The sequence below is a fragment of the Myotis nattereri genome (assembly GCF_964212035.1).
Source record: "Myotis nattereri genome assembly, chromosome: X".
NCBI classification, from domain to species: Eukaryota; Metazoa; Chordata; class Mammalia; order Chiroptera; family Vespertilionidae; genus Myotis; species Myotis nattereri.
In genome coordinates, this window is record NC_138078.1 from 92679853 (window position 1) to 92693059 (window position 13207).

General features: G+C 45.6%; 1 protein-coding gene across 2 annotated transcripts; it reads left to right on the forward strand.

Annotated features, from left to right (window-relative positions):
* The first annotated feature begins 1452 nt into the window (after positions 1-1452).
* Positions 1453-6503, forward strand: LOC308536216 (G-protein coupled receptor-associated sorting protein 2-like). 2 transcript variants are annotated; one of them, XM_081115313.1, is made up of 5 exons: positions 1453-1531; positions 1989-2071; positions 2569-2637; positions 2960-3037; positions 3323-6503. In XM_081115313.1, the coding sequence occupies exon 5, from the start codon at positions 3649-3651 to the stop codon at positions 6157-6159; it is 2511 nt and encodes an 836-aa protein (XP_080971439.1). In that variant the 5' UTR covers positions 1453-1531; positions 1989-2071; positions 2569-2637; positions 2960-3037; positions 3323-3648; the 3' UTR covers positions 6160-6503. The 2 variants fall into 2 exon arrangements, with proteins under 2 accessions (XP_080971439.1, XP_080971438.1); XM_081115312.1 differs by lacking the exon at positions 1453-1531 and having other exon boundaries at positions 1784-2071.
* The last annotated feature ends 6704 nt before the right edge of the window (positions 6504-13207 follow it).

A 13207-nucleotide genomic window follows, 5' to 3' on the forward strand; every position in this document is an offset into this window, starting at 1 on the left:
ATTCTTCTACCTGGCTCTTCCACATTTAAAGTACCTTTGAGATTACATTGGCCAGGATAATGCAGCATATCCATAATCTTTAAATTCAGCTGTTTAGCAATCTTAATTCTCCTTTGCCATTTAACATCACACTTTTATAGGTTTGGGAGAATTAGACATGGACATGCTTGAGGGACCTTCATACAACCTACTGCAGTGAGGGGTGCCATTTAATTCGGTTTTCAAAAGGGGATCAGTGCCAGCAGGTTTGTGTTCAACCAGAGTGTGCTTAACCATGACTGCACTGTTTGGATGTGGCACAAAAAGGAGGGGCTCAAGACTAGAGGAAGGATGTAGGGGTGAAGGAATGGCCAGGTTTCTGCCTTGGGAATTGGGTGCATGCATGCGAGAGCCTTATCCAAAGAATAACTGGGCAAACTAGACAGGTGTATATGGGAAGTGGCTGAGATCCAAGCTGGTTCTAATCCCTGACACATTTCCACAATGCCAAAGATTATGATAGCTTGGATGTGACTGCCAGAGAAGACTTGACAGACAGAACCAGAGGAAGAGGAGCCAGGCCCTGCCCTACCTGGTGCTTGATACTTGGCTATGGGGCTACAGGCAGGGAAGATTGCATGGCCAGCGTGGGTCCTGGCAGGGAAGGGAACTCTTGGGCAACTGTGGGGACCGCAAAATGGCAACACGTATAATCATTTCGAATGAGAGAAAAAGCAGTGTGACAGAAAGAATGACTGGGCGCAGAGCACTGGACTGTTTGCCAGGGTTAGAGGTCTAGATCTGCTCTCCTATAGAAGAGGAACAAGTGGTGAGGCCTCCATGTCAGCCCCCTCCCACCTTCCACCCCTCTCCTGGACTGTGAACAATAAAAGAAATATTTGGGGCCACCCCAGGATGTCTGGGGTGGTCTGGCCTTGGCTCTCCTCCCCCCACCCCTCCTCACAGCCCGCAGTCCCCACAGCCCCTCCTCTCCCACCGCGTCTGGAAGGATGGCTGGTGGGATGGAGGAGGGGGAGGTGGGCAGTCAGAGCTGTCTGGGGACGCACAGACCAAGGGCGCTTTGTATCCTTCCGCTGCTGCGTCCAGCGCAGCACCGATGGACCTCCCTCCCCATCCGCCCCCCAGGCCCCCGCCCGCCCGCCGACCCCGATTGTAGCGCCAGGAACGGCGCTGCAGTGGGGGTGGTCGCCAGGCAGGGGCCGCGCTGGTGCCCGGAGGCGGGCTGGCGCAAAGCCGCCCCTCGGGCTGGGTCTGGTCTGGCCCGGACCCCGGCCGGCCCCGCCCCCTCGGGTCGGAACTACGGTGGGCCCTGGGGGGCGTCGCGCCCATTCGTGCCGTATCCCTCCGCCCCCTTCCCGACACCCTCGCTGCCAGCGCTTCTGTCGCAGCCTGCGCAGCCCCTGCCGGTTTGGTGCAGCGGCGCGGGGGCGGGACGCCTGTTTGCAGTTCCGCGCTCGCGGGAGGCGGTGGGGTCTGCGTGAGCGGCTCCGAGAGGCGGGGAGGACGACCACCGGGCCCCGAGCCTGGAAAGGCAAGTGGGGGGCGGGGGGCGGCCCCACTCCCACCCGCTTACAGCCCGCGCCGCGACCCTGGCGTCCTGGCGAGGAGGAGGCGAGCCGGGCTGTCGGAGCCGGTCCCCGAGAGCGGCGCGGGCCGGGCCAAGGCGCAGGGGCCGGAGGGGCTCCCGGGCGTCTGCGGAGGCGAAGCACGCGCGCTGCTCCCCAGCCGGCTCTCCCGGCGCCCGCGCCCCGCCTTCGAGGTGTCTGTGCTGGGAGAGGGCTGAGGGGAGGTGCTGGGGAGAAATGGCGGAGCGGGAGCGGGAGCGGGAGCTGGGCCGGGGGTGGGGGCGCCGGGGCGATGGCGATGGCGATGGCGATGGCTACTCAGGGCCGTGATTGTGGAAAGGGGCCTGTTGGGCCCTGCGTTCTGGGTGCTCTCCCTTCCCACAGGCGCCTCGTTGATGCCAAAGCCTCATGTTTGCGTGGTAGGTCCGGCGGTTTCAGGCTGCAGGGTGCATCTTTAGAGGAGCGGCTTGAGAAAGTTGGAGCAGGAAAATAGCCTGGATCTGGAGGTGTGTGGGGATGGGGATTGGTGGGCAGCATTGACTGTATGCAGAATTGGGGGGTTCCCTGTGTACCAGCTTCTAGGTACTTCTCTTAACCTCCTCCCTTTATTTCAACCAAAAGTGGGCAGAAAAAGATGGGCTCAGAGGTGAGGGTGAGACAGATTCATAATTACAAGTGCCACTGCACAACCTGTTTTCTAGAATATGCGGGAGCCCTTCCCCCAATTTATGCTGCGCAAGGCAAAGGGATGTGGTGCACCTAGTGGTGAATCCTCAGAATTGGAGAAGGGAGCAATGGGAAGACTGTGACGTCAAGAAAATATGTCGTTATCTGGAATCCTGAAACAGAGGGACTGGATAAAAACGAGAGTATTCGACCAGGAAGACCCTAAATATTGAAAGACAAATAACATGTGGACTCCCATCATTGGTGTTGGACTCCCATCAAGTGCTCAGTTGCTACCATGGTCTCCTGACTTATCTTTTTGTCTGTCTGTCCATAGGCTTGCTTTAAGGCTGGTCACTTTCTGCAAGGAAGGAAAAGAGGAAGAGATTGGCTCAGTTCTCTGCAGGTTGGTGCAAAGAGGGACAATGCAAGGGACAGTTACCGAGTAAGATTATGGCAGGTCTTTGTGATCCACCTCTCCTGCCCTGCCAGATTTGCACACTGTTACAGCCTCCCCTGTGCATTTCCTGCAGGAGATATTAGAAATATCTGGGTATGTGTTGGGTGTGAATGAGAGAAGACCTGGGGTCAAGAACCAGGAGACAGGAAACATTAGAAAAATTTGACCCTTAAACAGAAAGGGAGGTGTTTGCATCAGGCGTCAGGGTGTCTGCCTGTCACCTAAGCACTCAGAGTTCATTTTCTCTTGTATGTTTACTTGTCCATAGGACAGCCTGCTATCTGCTGTACAGCTGAATACCACTGGAACAGAGCAAGGGAGGGGATATTGCACCACATCAGAGCAGGTTAGTATGGGAGTGGGATAGTTGAGACTAACACAGGTCCAAAAGTGATTAGCATCTAGTCTGGGGGCTCCTTAGCTCCATTACCAACATACTTTCCCCACCAACCTCACACCTATTTTGTGGCAGGCCAAGTATGTGGCAGCTCTGGGGGAATGAGGGTGACAGATTTTCTAGTAGCCAAACAGCTCCACCAAGTATTCAAGGTTCAGTGTCTCTGTGTGAGTCTCCACTTGGAGTGACACAATTGGGCGAGACTCAAAGCCCCATGCTGATCTCTCTCCTTAGATTCACCTCTAGTGGCAGCTCTGGTGGTGTTGGAATTGCTGCTGACCACCACCCTCAACGGATCCACCCCCACCTGGGAACCATCCGTTCTCCCCCAGCTTGGTTGTGCCTCTTCTGCACCCTGTCTATAATATTGGTTGTGGCTCGTCTTGGGAAGGAGGCTTATTGACTGCTGGACTGGTGATTGACTCTAACTCTTATTTCTAACTGTATCGTCTGAATCACCGAAGGATCAGAGTGTGAAGATAGAGACTGTGACACATCTGTGGTAGAGGCTCAGACTGTGCTACTGATACTTTAACTGTGTCTTTTCTGTAACGGGTACTATGACTGGGGCTGAGATTGAACCTAGTGCCCAGGCCAAGCCTGAAAAGAAGGCTGGAGAAGAGGTTGGGGGTGGGACTGAGAGAGAGAATGATGTCCAGATGGTGGTCAGACCCAAGGTTAGGACCCAGACCCAGGCAATGCCTGGGGCAAGGCCCAAAACTGAGTCAAAGGCTATGAATGGGGCAAGACCCAAAACTGAGTCAAAGGCTATTATGAATGGGGCAAGGCCCAAAACTGAGTCCCAAGCAATGTCTGGGGCAAGACGCAAAACTGAACCACAGGCAGTGGTTGGGGCAAGGCCCAAAACTGAGGCCAGGGCAGTAGGCAGGGCACGTCCTAAAACTGAGGCCAAGGCAATCCCTGGGGCAAGGCCCAAGGATGAAGCCCAGGCTTGGGCTCAGGCTGAATTTGGAGCTGAAGCAATGTCCCAAACAGAGGGCATGCCCCAAACCAATGCAGCAGCTTGGCCACTGGTCACTACTGAGTCTGGATCAGTTGCTAAACCCATAGCCCTATCTGTAGATAGGGAACTGGTAAATGTGGACCCTGAGACCTTTCCTGGCTCCCAGGGTCAGTCAGGAATTCAACCCTGGTTTGGATCAGGGGAGGAAACTAATATGGGCTCTTGGTGCTATCCCAGGCCCAGGGCCAGAGAGGAAGCGTCTAATGAATCTGGATTCTGGTCAGCAGATGAGACCTCTACCATGTCTTCTCTCTGGGCTGGAGAAGAGGCCACTATCAGATCATGGCCCAGGGAAGAGGCCAGTACCAGGTCCAGGCACAGGGCTAAACATCAGCCTAACCCCAGGTCTAGGCCCAAATCCAAGCAAGAACCCTATGTTGATTCCTGGTCTGGGTCTGAGGAGGAGTCTGGCAACCCATTCTGCTTGTGGCCTGGAGAAAATGCCAATAACTTGTTCAGACCCAGAGTCAGGGATGAGGCAAATGCTAAGTCCAAACCCAGGACAAAGAAAGAGGACTTTTTTGAATCTGAGTCTGAAGATGAGTACTATAATGAGTCTTGGTTTTTGCCTGAAGAGATCATTAATAGGTTCAGGCCCAGAGATAAGGAGGAGCCTAATACTGTCTTGAAGCCCAGGGCCCAGAAAGATGATAACAGTAATAGGGTCAAGCATGAGCCCAAGTTTGAGGAGGATGTCATCATTGGGTCCTGGTTCTGGGCAGAGAAAGAGGCTGGTGTGGAGGCTGGGGCTTCAGCCATCTGTGAGTCCATGCCAGGGGCTGAGGAGGGGGCCATTGGTGGATCCTTGTTCTGGACAGAGGAAAAGTCCAGTTTGGGGGCTGTGGCCAGAGAAGAGACCAGGCAGGAGTCTGAAGAAGAGGCCATATTTGGGTCCTGGTTCTGGGATAGGGATGAGGCTTGCTTTGACCTAAATCCTAATCCTGTGTACAGGGCTAGTTCCAGGTTCAGAGATTTAGCTGAAGAGGGAATTAATACAGCATCCAGGCCTCGAACCTGGGAAGAGGTCACTGTTGAATACAAATCTGGCCCTTACAGGATTGGCTTCCCATCCCCAAGCTCCTTTAGAATTCCTGAAGATGCATCCTCTGCATTCGCTGAACTGTTTGTGGGAAAGCCCAATGCGGAAGGGGAAGATGAGGAATCTTCCCCTCAGGCCGATCAGCTCACATTGGAGTGTGAACCCTCCTACCGGTCAGTCCGGGAAATTAGAGAGCATCTTAGGACCAGGGAGGGTGCGGAGCCTGAGAGTTGGTCTTGCAGCTGCATACAATGTGAACTAAAAATTGGTTCTGGAGAGTTTGAGGAACTCCTCCTGTTAATGGAAAAGGTTCGAGATCCTTTTATTCAGGAAATATATAAAATTGCAATGGGTACGAGAAGTGCTTCTCAGTTTACCCGAGATTTCATTCGGGATTCAGGTGTTGTCTCACTTATTGAAACATTGCTTGATTATCCCACCTCCCGAGTTAGGACAAGATTTTTGGAAAATATGATTCTCATGGCTCCACCTTATCCACATCTAAACATGATTGAAACATTCATATGTCAAGTGTGTGAGGAAACCTTTGCACAAGGCTTGGATTCCCCTGAGCAACTTCTTGGATTAAGGCTGCTTAGACACCTCACTATGACTAATGACTATCACACACTGGTTGCCAATTTTATGTCTGAGTTTCTTTCTCTGTTAGTCACAGGAGATGCAACAACAAAGTTTTATGTTCTGAAAATGCTGTTGAACATGTCTGAAAATCCTGTGGTGGCAAAAACTCTATTCAGTACCAAAGCTCTGTCGGTATTTGTGGGTCTCTTTACCTTACAAGAGTCACATGATAATATTCAAATTGTTATTAAAATGTTTCAGAATATCAATACTATTATGAGAAATGGAAAAGCAGCCTTAATTGATGATGATTTCAGTCCTGTGCCATTTATGTCTGCATTCCACGAATTTGAGAAGCTAGCTAAGGCACTACAAACCCAAATAGACAATCAAAACGATCCTGATGGAGGACAACCAAACGAATAAGATTAACCATCTGTCTCATCAGCCTTGTGTTCCCAAAGAGCCCCGAGTAGTGCTTTGGTTTTCACCGTCTGGTTTTGTGTTGTAACTTATATTTTTAATGCTGATGTTAACTTTGTCCAGTTCTTGGCTTGAGCTGGATCATTTTCTGGATGCCAAATGAATATTAGAGCTGAAAACATATTTGTTGATATTTGTCTTGCTGTCCAGATTGCAGTATTTTTCAGTATTGAGCTTCCAATGAACTGAGTTGCCTATGTAAGCTACCCTGTTGTTTGTTGTTTAAACATATGGTTCTCTATTTGAGTCTGTGTTTTCAATAAAGTTCTGTGTGAAAATTGGCAGAAGTGATGCTTCTTCACTTTAAAACCCAGGTGCAGATACATTGTGCACACTTACAAACATACATAGAAGTATGACAAGCATATCCTCACTGGAAAATTCCACTTCTGGAGTTTAGGAAGGAGATTACTGTGTGGGCTGTGGTACTTGAGGAATGTTTCAGAGAAGAGAAACCCCCTTAAATTGGTCACTGAAGCATAGGATAAGAAGTGACCAGTGGTAGTCTATAATTTAAAAATCAGTTTTAGTAATGTAGATGTATCCTGTCTGCCTGGAATAGGTAAGACAAGTTTATTGAGGGATACGCTTGGAGTGAGGTCAGTTTGGAAAGCTAAGGCAGCCAAATCTACATATTTTATAACTCAAATTACACGTGTGGTTTCAGTGCCATGGAAAGAATGAATGGGGGCCGGTGGGTGTGGCTCAGTGGTTGAGCGTCAGCCCATGAACCAGGAGGTCACAGTTCAATTCTCGGTCAGGGCACATGCCTGGATTGTAGGCTTGATTCTCAATGTGGGGCATGCAGGAGGTAGCTGATCAATGATTCTGATCATTGATGTTTCTATCTCTCACCCTCTTCCTTCTCTGAAATCAATAAAAATATATGAACAACAAGAATGAATGGGTAAGATAGCAAATGAACTGGAGTCAGGAGTAAGATTTTCTTTGTGATACTAGTCCAAGGAAAGTATTAACATGTTAAGCGCCCAAACTGTTTTTGTCTTCCGGACAGAAAGTATAGTGTCAGTCACTGGTGACTGACTGGACACTTAACGTGTTAAGGAAATACCATGCATCTTTCAAAAATGATCTATTTGTTGCCATGAAATGACACTGATGCTTTTATGTTTGGTGAAATAGAGAATACCATCATCTATGGCAGCAGTCACCAACCTTTCAGACCTCATGGACCACTAAATTCATAATTTTAAATCCTGCAGACCACTAATAAGATTTTTTAAAAAAGATAAATACATTTATAAAATGATCAGAGAATTTCCATTTTATTAATATGAAATGCACCTATCTATATATATAAAACCCTAATATGCAAATAGACCAAATGGCAGAACAACCGTTGGCTATGACTTGTGCTGACCACCAGGGGGGGCGCATGGGACATGGCAGGCATTGGCTGTGGCAGGATGGTGGAGCAGGTGAGTGGGGGCATTAGACCAATATGGGGCACTGGTCGCTGTCATCAGGGCAAGCCTCTGGTGGTCACTGAAAATTTTTTTGCTCCCATACGCCACAATCCCACCAGGCACTCGCACCTGCTGCCTGCGCTGGCCCCACTAGCACCCAGCACTGTCAGCAGCTGTGAGCAGCAGCTGCTGGCCCCGATCACCCCTTAGGGCTTCTCCACCTCCCCCCGCTCCTGAGGGACAATTGGGGCTGGCAGCTACCACTCACACCCGCTGCTGTGCTGGAGCCACCTCTAGCACCCACTGCTGGCACCGGCCCCACTCACACAGCTGGCGCCTGAACCCCCGCTTGCACCCACTGACGGCACTGGCCCCACTTGCATCCACTGCTGGCTGTCAGCAGGTGTGAGTGGGGCCGGCGCCATCAGTGTTTGGGAATGGCAGCGGTGGGAGTGGGGAGAGGGGACCAGAGAGCCACAGCAGGGGTTGGGGGCTGGCAGGGGTTTGGAGGATGGGCCGAGACCTGCCCCTGTGTCCACCACATCCTCGCAGCCCACAGTTCCTTTCAAGGTGCACAAATTCGTGCACTGGGCCCTAGTTTAATATAACAACATTATAAATACTTATTTAATCGTATCAAAATCTTCAAAGGTTGTTTACTTGTAACAAATTTATTAAAGTAAGTTTAATTTTTATGAAATAATTGAAACTTCCTTAAGTATTAAACATTTTTAGAGTGTGATATTTGCTCCTGTCTGCTTGAAATAAGTTTATGGATTTTTTACTCCAATGTTGTTACTGCAAGATGGAGAGCCATATTTATTTCAAGCCGAGACCAGTACCAAGTTTTAATTGCTGTGACAGATGAAAATGTTTTTTCGCACAAATATGTTGTTGAAAATTGAATCAAAATTTTCATTGCCTTTTCACTCAGCAATGGGTATTCACTTTTAATGGAGATCCAAAAATGAGGACTTGATAAGGATGACTGGGATTTAGCGTCGAGACTGTCATCGGATGATGGATCAATGAGGCTTTCTTTTTCATTCATGCTTAAATTGCTGTCTTCAATGTTTGCTGCAAATGGATCTATTATCCATATACTGCTATGCCTGGGATCTTCTTTCTTTGGGTAATAATGACCAAAAGGTTCTGTGAGTGATTGTAAGTGCTGTTGAACAACGGTTACCACCTGCCGGTTGACTCCCTTCTCTCTCATATATTCATCGAAGTTTGAAAACATTTGCAGATTTTCTTCAGCCAACCGCATTTGCCACAGTAATATTTTCTTTTGAAAAGTGTCCATTTTACCTCGTAGTGTGAACCCGTCCTTAAGTTGTCCTTGAAAGGATATGTTTAATTCATTTAATAGCAAAAAAATATCTGCTTGTCTACCCACTCATCGTCGGAGAAGAATTCTTATAATTTCGGATTATTTTGCCGCTGGAAAAATATTTTGACTTCTCCGCACAGGGCAAACAGTTGGGTTAGTATCTTGCCCCTCAACATCTATCTCACCTCAGTGTGAAGAAGAAGGTGAGTATACTGGGAACCCATTTCTTTGCAAAGTGCCTCAAATATTTGAGAATTGAGAGCTTTGTGTCAAATTTCATTATAATTTTAATAACATCTGATAATACTTAGTGTAGTTCTGGGGACATTTTTTTTTTCACTGCAAGTTGCTCACGATGTATAATGCAGTGTGTAAACAAAATGTCTGGGTGACCAACGTTTTTCACCTTTGCAACAGTTCCTGAAAGATGTCCAGTCATGTTTGCGGCACTGTCAGTACATATCCCAATACATTTTTTCCATTCAGTTCTGTGTTCTAGGAAATAACTCTTAAGTGCTTCAAAAATCTCAGAGCTAGTTGTTCCACCTGGCCAGTTGAGCAAACAAAGTAGTTCTTCCTGTAACTCTCCTTCACACTCAACCCTCACAAAACAAAGGAGAAGTGCCTTGTTACTTAAGTCCGTTGATTTGTCAAGTTGAATTGAATAAAATGGTGAATTTTTCACCATTTTTATAAGTTGATTTTCTTTTTTTTTATTGGTTAACGGTGTTTTTATAATTTTTTATTGTTGAAAGTATTACATATGTCCCCCTTTACCTCCATTGTCCTCTCCCAGCCTTCCCCTGCCCCCCAACCCCAGCCTTTATCACCCCCCCCACATTGTCTGTGTCCATTGGTTATGCTTATATGCATACAAGTTCTTTGGTTGATAACTTGATTTTCAATATCTTCAGCCATGTCTTTAATTCTGTGTTTGACAGTGTTAGCAGACATAGGAATTGCTTTTAGTTTCTGGGCAGCCTGCTTTCCCAAAACCTCTTCACAGGCTTGGAACATGCAAAGCTTAATTAATTCTTCTCCAATCGTATACGACTTTTTATTTTTTGCGATCTGAAGTGCTATCAGATAAGAAGCCTTTGATAAGGATTTATCTCCAGTCATTTTTGTTAGAGCAAGTACTTGCTTTTGCACATTTTCATGCATTCTTTGAAAATATTCAAATGGTTTTTTAGCTAAATCTGGGTGTTTTGATTGCAAGTGTCTTTCGAGTTTTGAAGGTTTCATGGCATCATTGGATAAACTCTCAGAACACACAACACAAAGCGGCCGTTGGTCCAGCTCACTACCAGGTTCTTGAACAAATCCAAATTTCAAGTAGTTCGAATCATATTTTCTTAATACTTTCAGTGTTTTCTTCTCTCCACCTCTAGCTCAAATGTTCTTCCAAATGGTGCCTGACGAGGACTGTGGAGACTCTGATTCATTGATCAGCTCACGGTTAAGTGAAGTACACATATTACTATTGTTACTCAATGCAGGAGCTGCCATGACGCTCACTGGCCATTATCATTAGTTACATTATCTTTTGTATTACTAAAGAAATGCAAAATATTCCTTTGCTTTTTTTTTTCACTCATTATGGGTTTATTTCATTCGAATCTAAAACCAAACAAGTAATGATAGTTATTAAAGTCAAACTATTTGTGCCATTCTATATAACAGTTAAAGGAAATACACAGTTACATACAGTACACAAATAAAATAAAACAATTGGATGAGAATCGGTAATCGCGGAGCGGGTGACTGCTATAATGGCCAAAACAATACTGAAGCCACTTGCACCTCTCGTTTCCCCCTCTCTAGATACTAGAAAGGGGAATTCGTGAAATGTACTAGACTCTAGTACAATTTAGTGCAATGTAAAGGCGAAAATTGTCATTCAGTCAGAATATAAGAATTTCTTAGAATTTTTTTGTTTTATTATTATTTATTAGGATTAATAAAAAACATAAAAATGCAAATAATGTCCAAATTTTTCTATGGATCACCAAAATTTTCTCACAGACCACCAGTTGGTGACTGCTGATCTATGGAATACTAGATCTCATTTTATTTTTTTAAATATATTTTTATTGATTTTAAAGAGAAGGAAAAGGGAGAAAGAGAGAAATCTCAATGATGAGAGAGAATTATTGATCGGCTGCCTCCTACATGCTCCCTACTGGGGATCTAGCCTGCAACCCAGGCATGTGCCCTTGACCAGGAATCAAACCTGGGACCCTTCAGTCCCCAGGTTCTATCCACTGAGCCAAACCAGCTAGGGCTAGATCTCATTTTAAAAACTTGTGTGTGAATAAGCAACTTTGCAATTTCAATATGACTTTTTAAGAAACATCATATATTCCATAGTCAAATAAAATCTACCATAGTAAAAAATATTTTAAAGACAGACATGAGGGAGATAGAAAAATTAGTAGCACAGGGCTTTTTTTTCCCGTTTAATATGCTTCTAATTCCTCAAGTTATAGGTAGACATGTTGGAACATATCTATATATATAAAAGGCTAATATGCTAATAAGTGTCACTCCTATGGTCCAACAGGTCACTATGATGTGCACTGACCACCAGAGGACAGACGCTCAACGCAGGAGCTGCCATGACACTCACTGGCCAGCACCATGGACCTGGCATGGACAAACTAACACTCAGCTTCCCCCAAGTGGGACACAGACCCCACCACCACCCTGGAACGACACCTCACCAAATTGCAGCCAATGCTGCCAAGACCCCATGGCGCAAATGTGACCCTGTTGCTGTGGGCTCCTGGTGATAATGTCACATAGCAACGCCTGGCTTCTTCTCCCTAGCAACTAGCCTCCTTGAAGTTTCTCCAACCCAGGAACACAGGTGGAAAGATTTTACACTTTTATTTTAATTTTAATTTTAATATATTTTATTGATTTTTTACAGAGAGGAAGGGAGAGGGATAGAGAGTTAGAAACATCCATGAGAGAGAAACATCAATCAGCTGCCTCCTGCACACTCCCTACTGGGGATGTGCCCGAAACCAAGGCGCATGCCCTTGACCGGAATCGAACCTGGGACCCTTGAGTCTGCAGGCTGATGCTCTATCCACTGAGCCAAACCGGTTAGGGCCATTTTACACTTTAACCAAATTTCTGTGAAGTGTTTTCCCATGCCTCATCTCATTTGATCCTCACAAAAGTCCTGGAATAGGTAGATAGGAGACTTGGTGGAATCCTATTTTCTTTGCATTAGGCAGAAAATGGAGATTTAGAAACTTGACCCAACTGAAAAGAAGTAAGAAATGGTAGACCTTGAAAATGACTTCAGGTTTTCTCACTGTGCACAATATAGTCAAACACTGCTGCAGTTAAATATTTTACTCTTTGTTCTCCCTGTGTGATCTACAATAATAATCTGCTTCATGTTGATATTTACTGCTGTGTCGCTGACAATCTCTACACTGCTTAAAGAGAAGTTAGGGTGCTTCACTGGGCTGGAAAAAGTTTAGGTAAATCAGAAAGAAGGTCTAATTAAGAAAGTTTAGTCTATGTATATAAAGTTGACTAAGTTGACTCGTGCATGCACGATACATATAAAGCTCTTGCTGGTGCCATTCATATGCTTGTGTTTCGATCTGTCATTGTTGATCATGAATTTGGTTGATACTTCTATTATAGAGAAAGGGTGAATAGCGTTTTTAAAATATTTCTTCTAATTATTTTCCTTTCACTGTGCATGAATTCATGCAATGGGCCACTCGTAGTTATATAAATAAAACAAACTATTTCTGTTAGAAGGAATGTTTAGAGATAAAATCACTTAGAAAAGTTTGAAAGAAAAGTGGATTCCCATGAGACTTAGAAAAACTAGCTTTTTAAATGAAATGCTTTAAAGAAAAATAAGTGATCAAGTTTGCTAAGTTTATATTAGTCTCTTGGCTGTACAAAGATGGCACCATTTTTACATGACTATTACATTCAAAAGATAACATTTCCTTTTGGAGTAACAATTGTGAATGTACCTAATGCCACTGAATTGTTCAATTAAAAATGATAGATTTTTTTTTTAATGAGTGAGGGGGTAGAGGGACATTGAGGGAATAAAGACACATATGTTATACCTTAATCAATAAAGAAAAAAATTTAAAAAATAAGCAACAAAAAATGATAGGTTTTATTTTATGTGTATTTTCTACAACAATAACTAAGAAGATTATACCATACTTTTGTTACAGAGAACCAG

Bases quoted from the DNA above. Each gene is read 5' to 3' on its own strand.
- LOC308536216 (XM_081115313.1), top strand. From the start codon at position 3,649: ATGACTGGGGCTGAGATTGAACCTAGTGCCCAGGCCAAGCCTGAAAAG.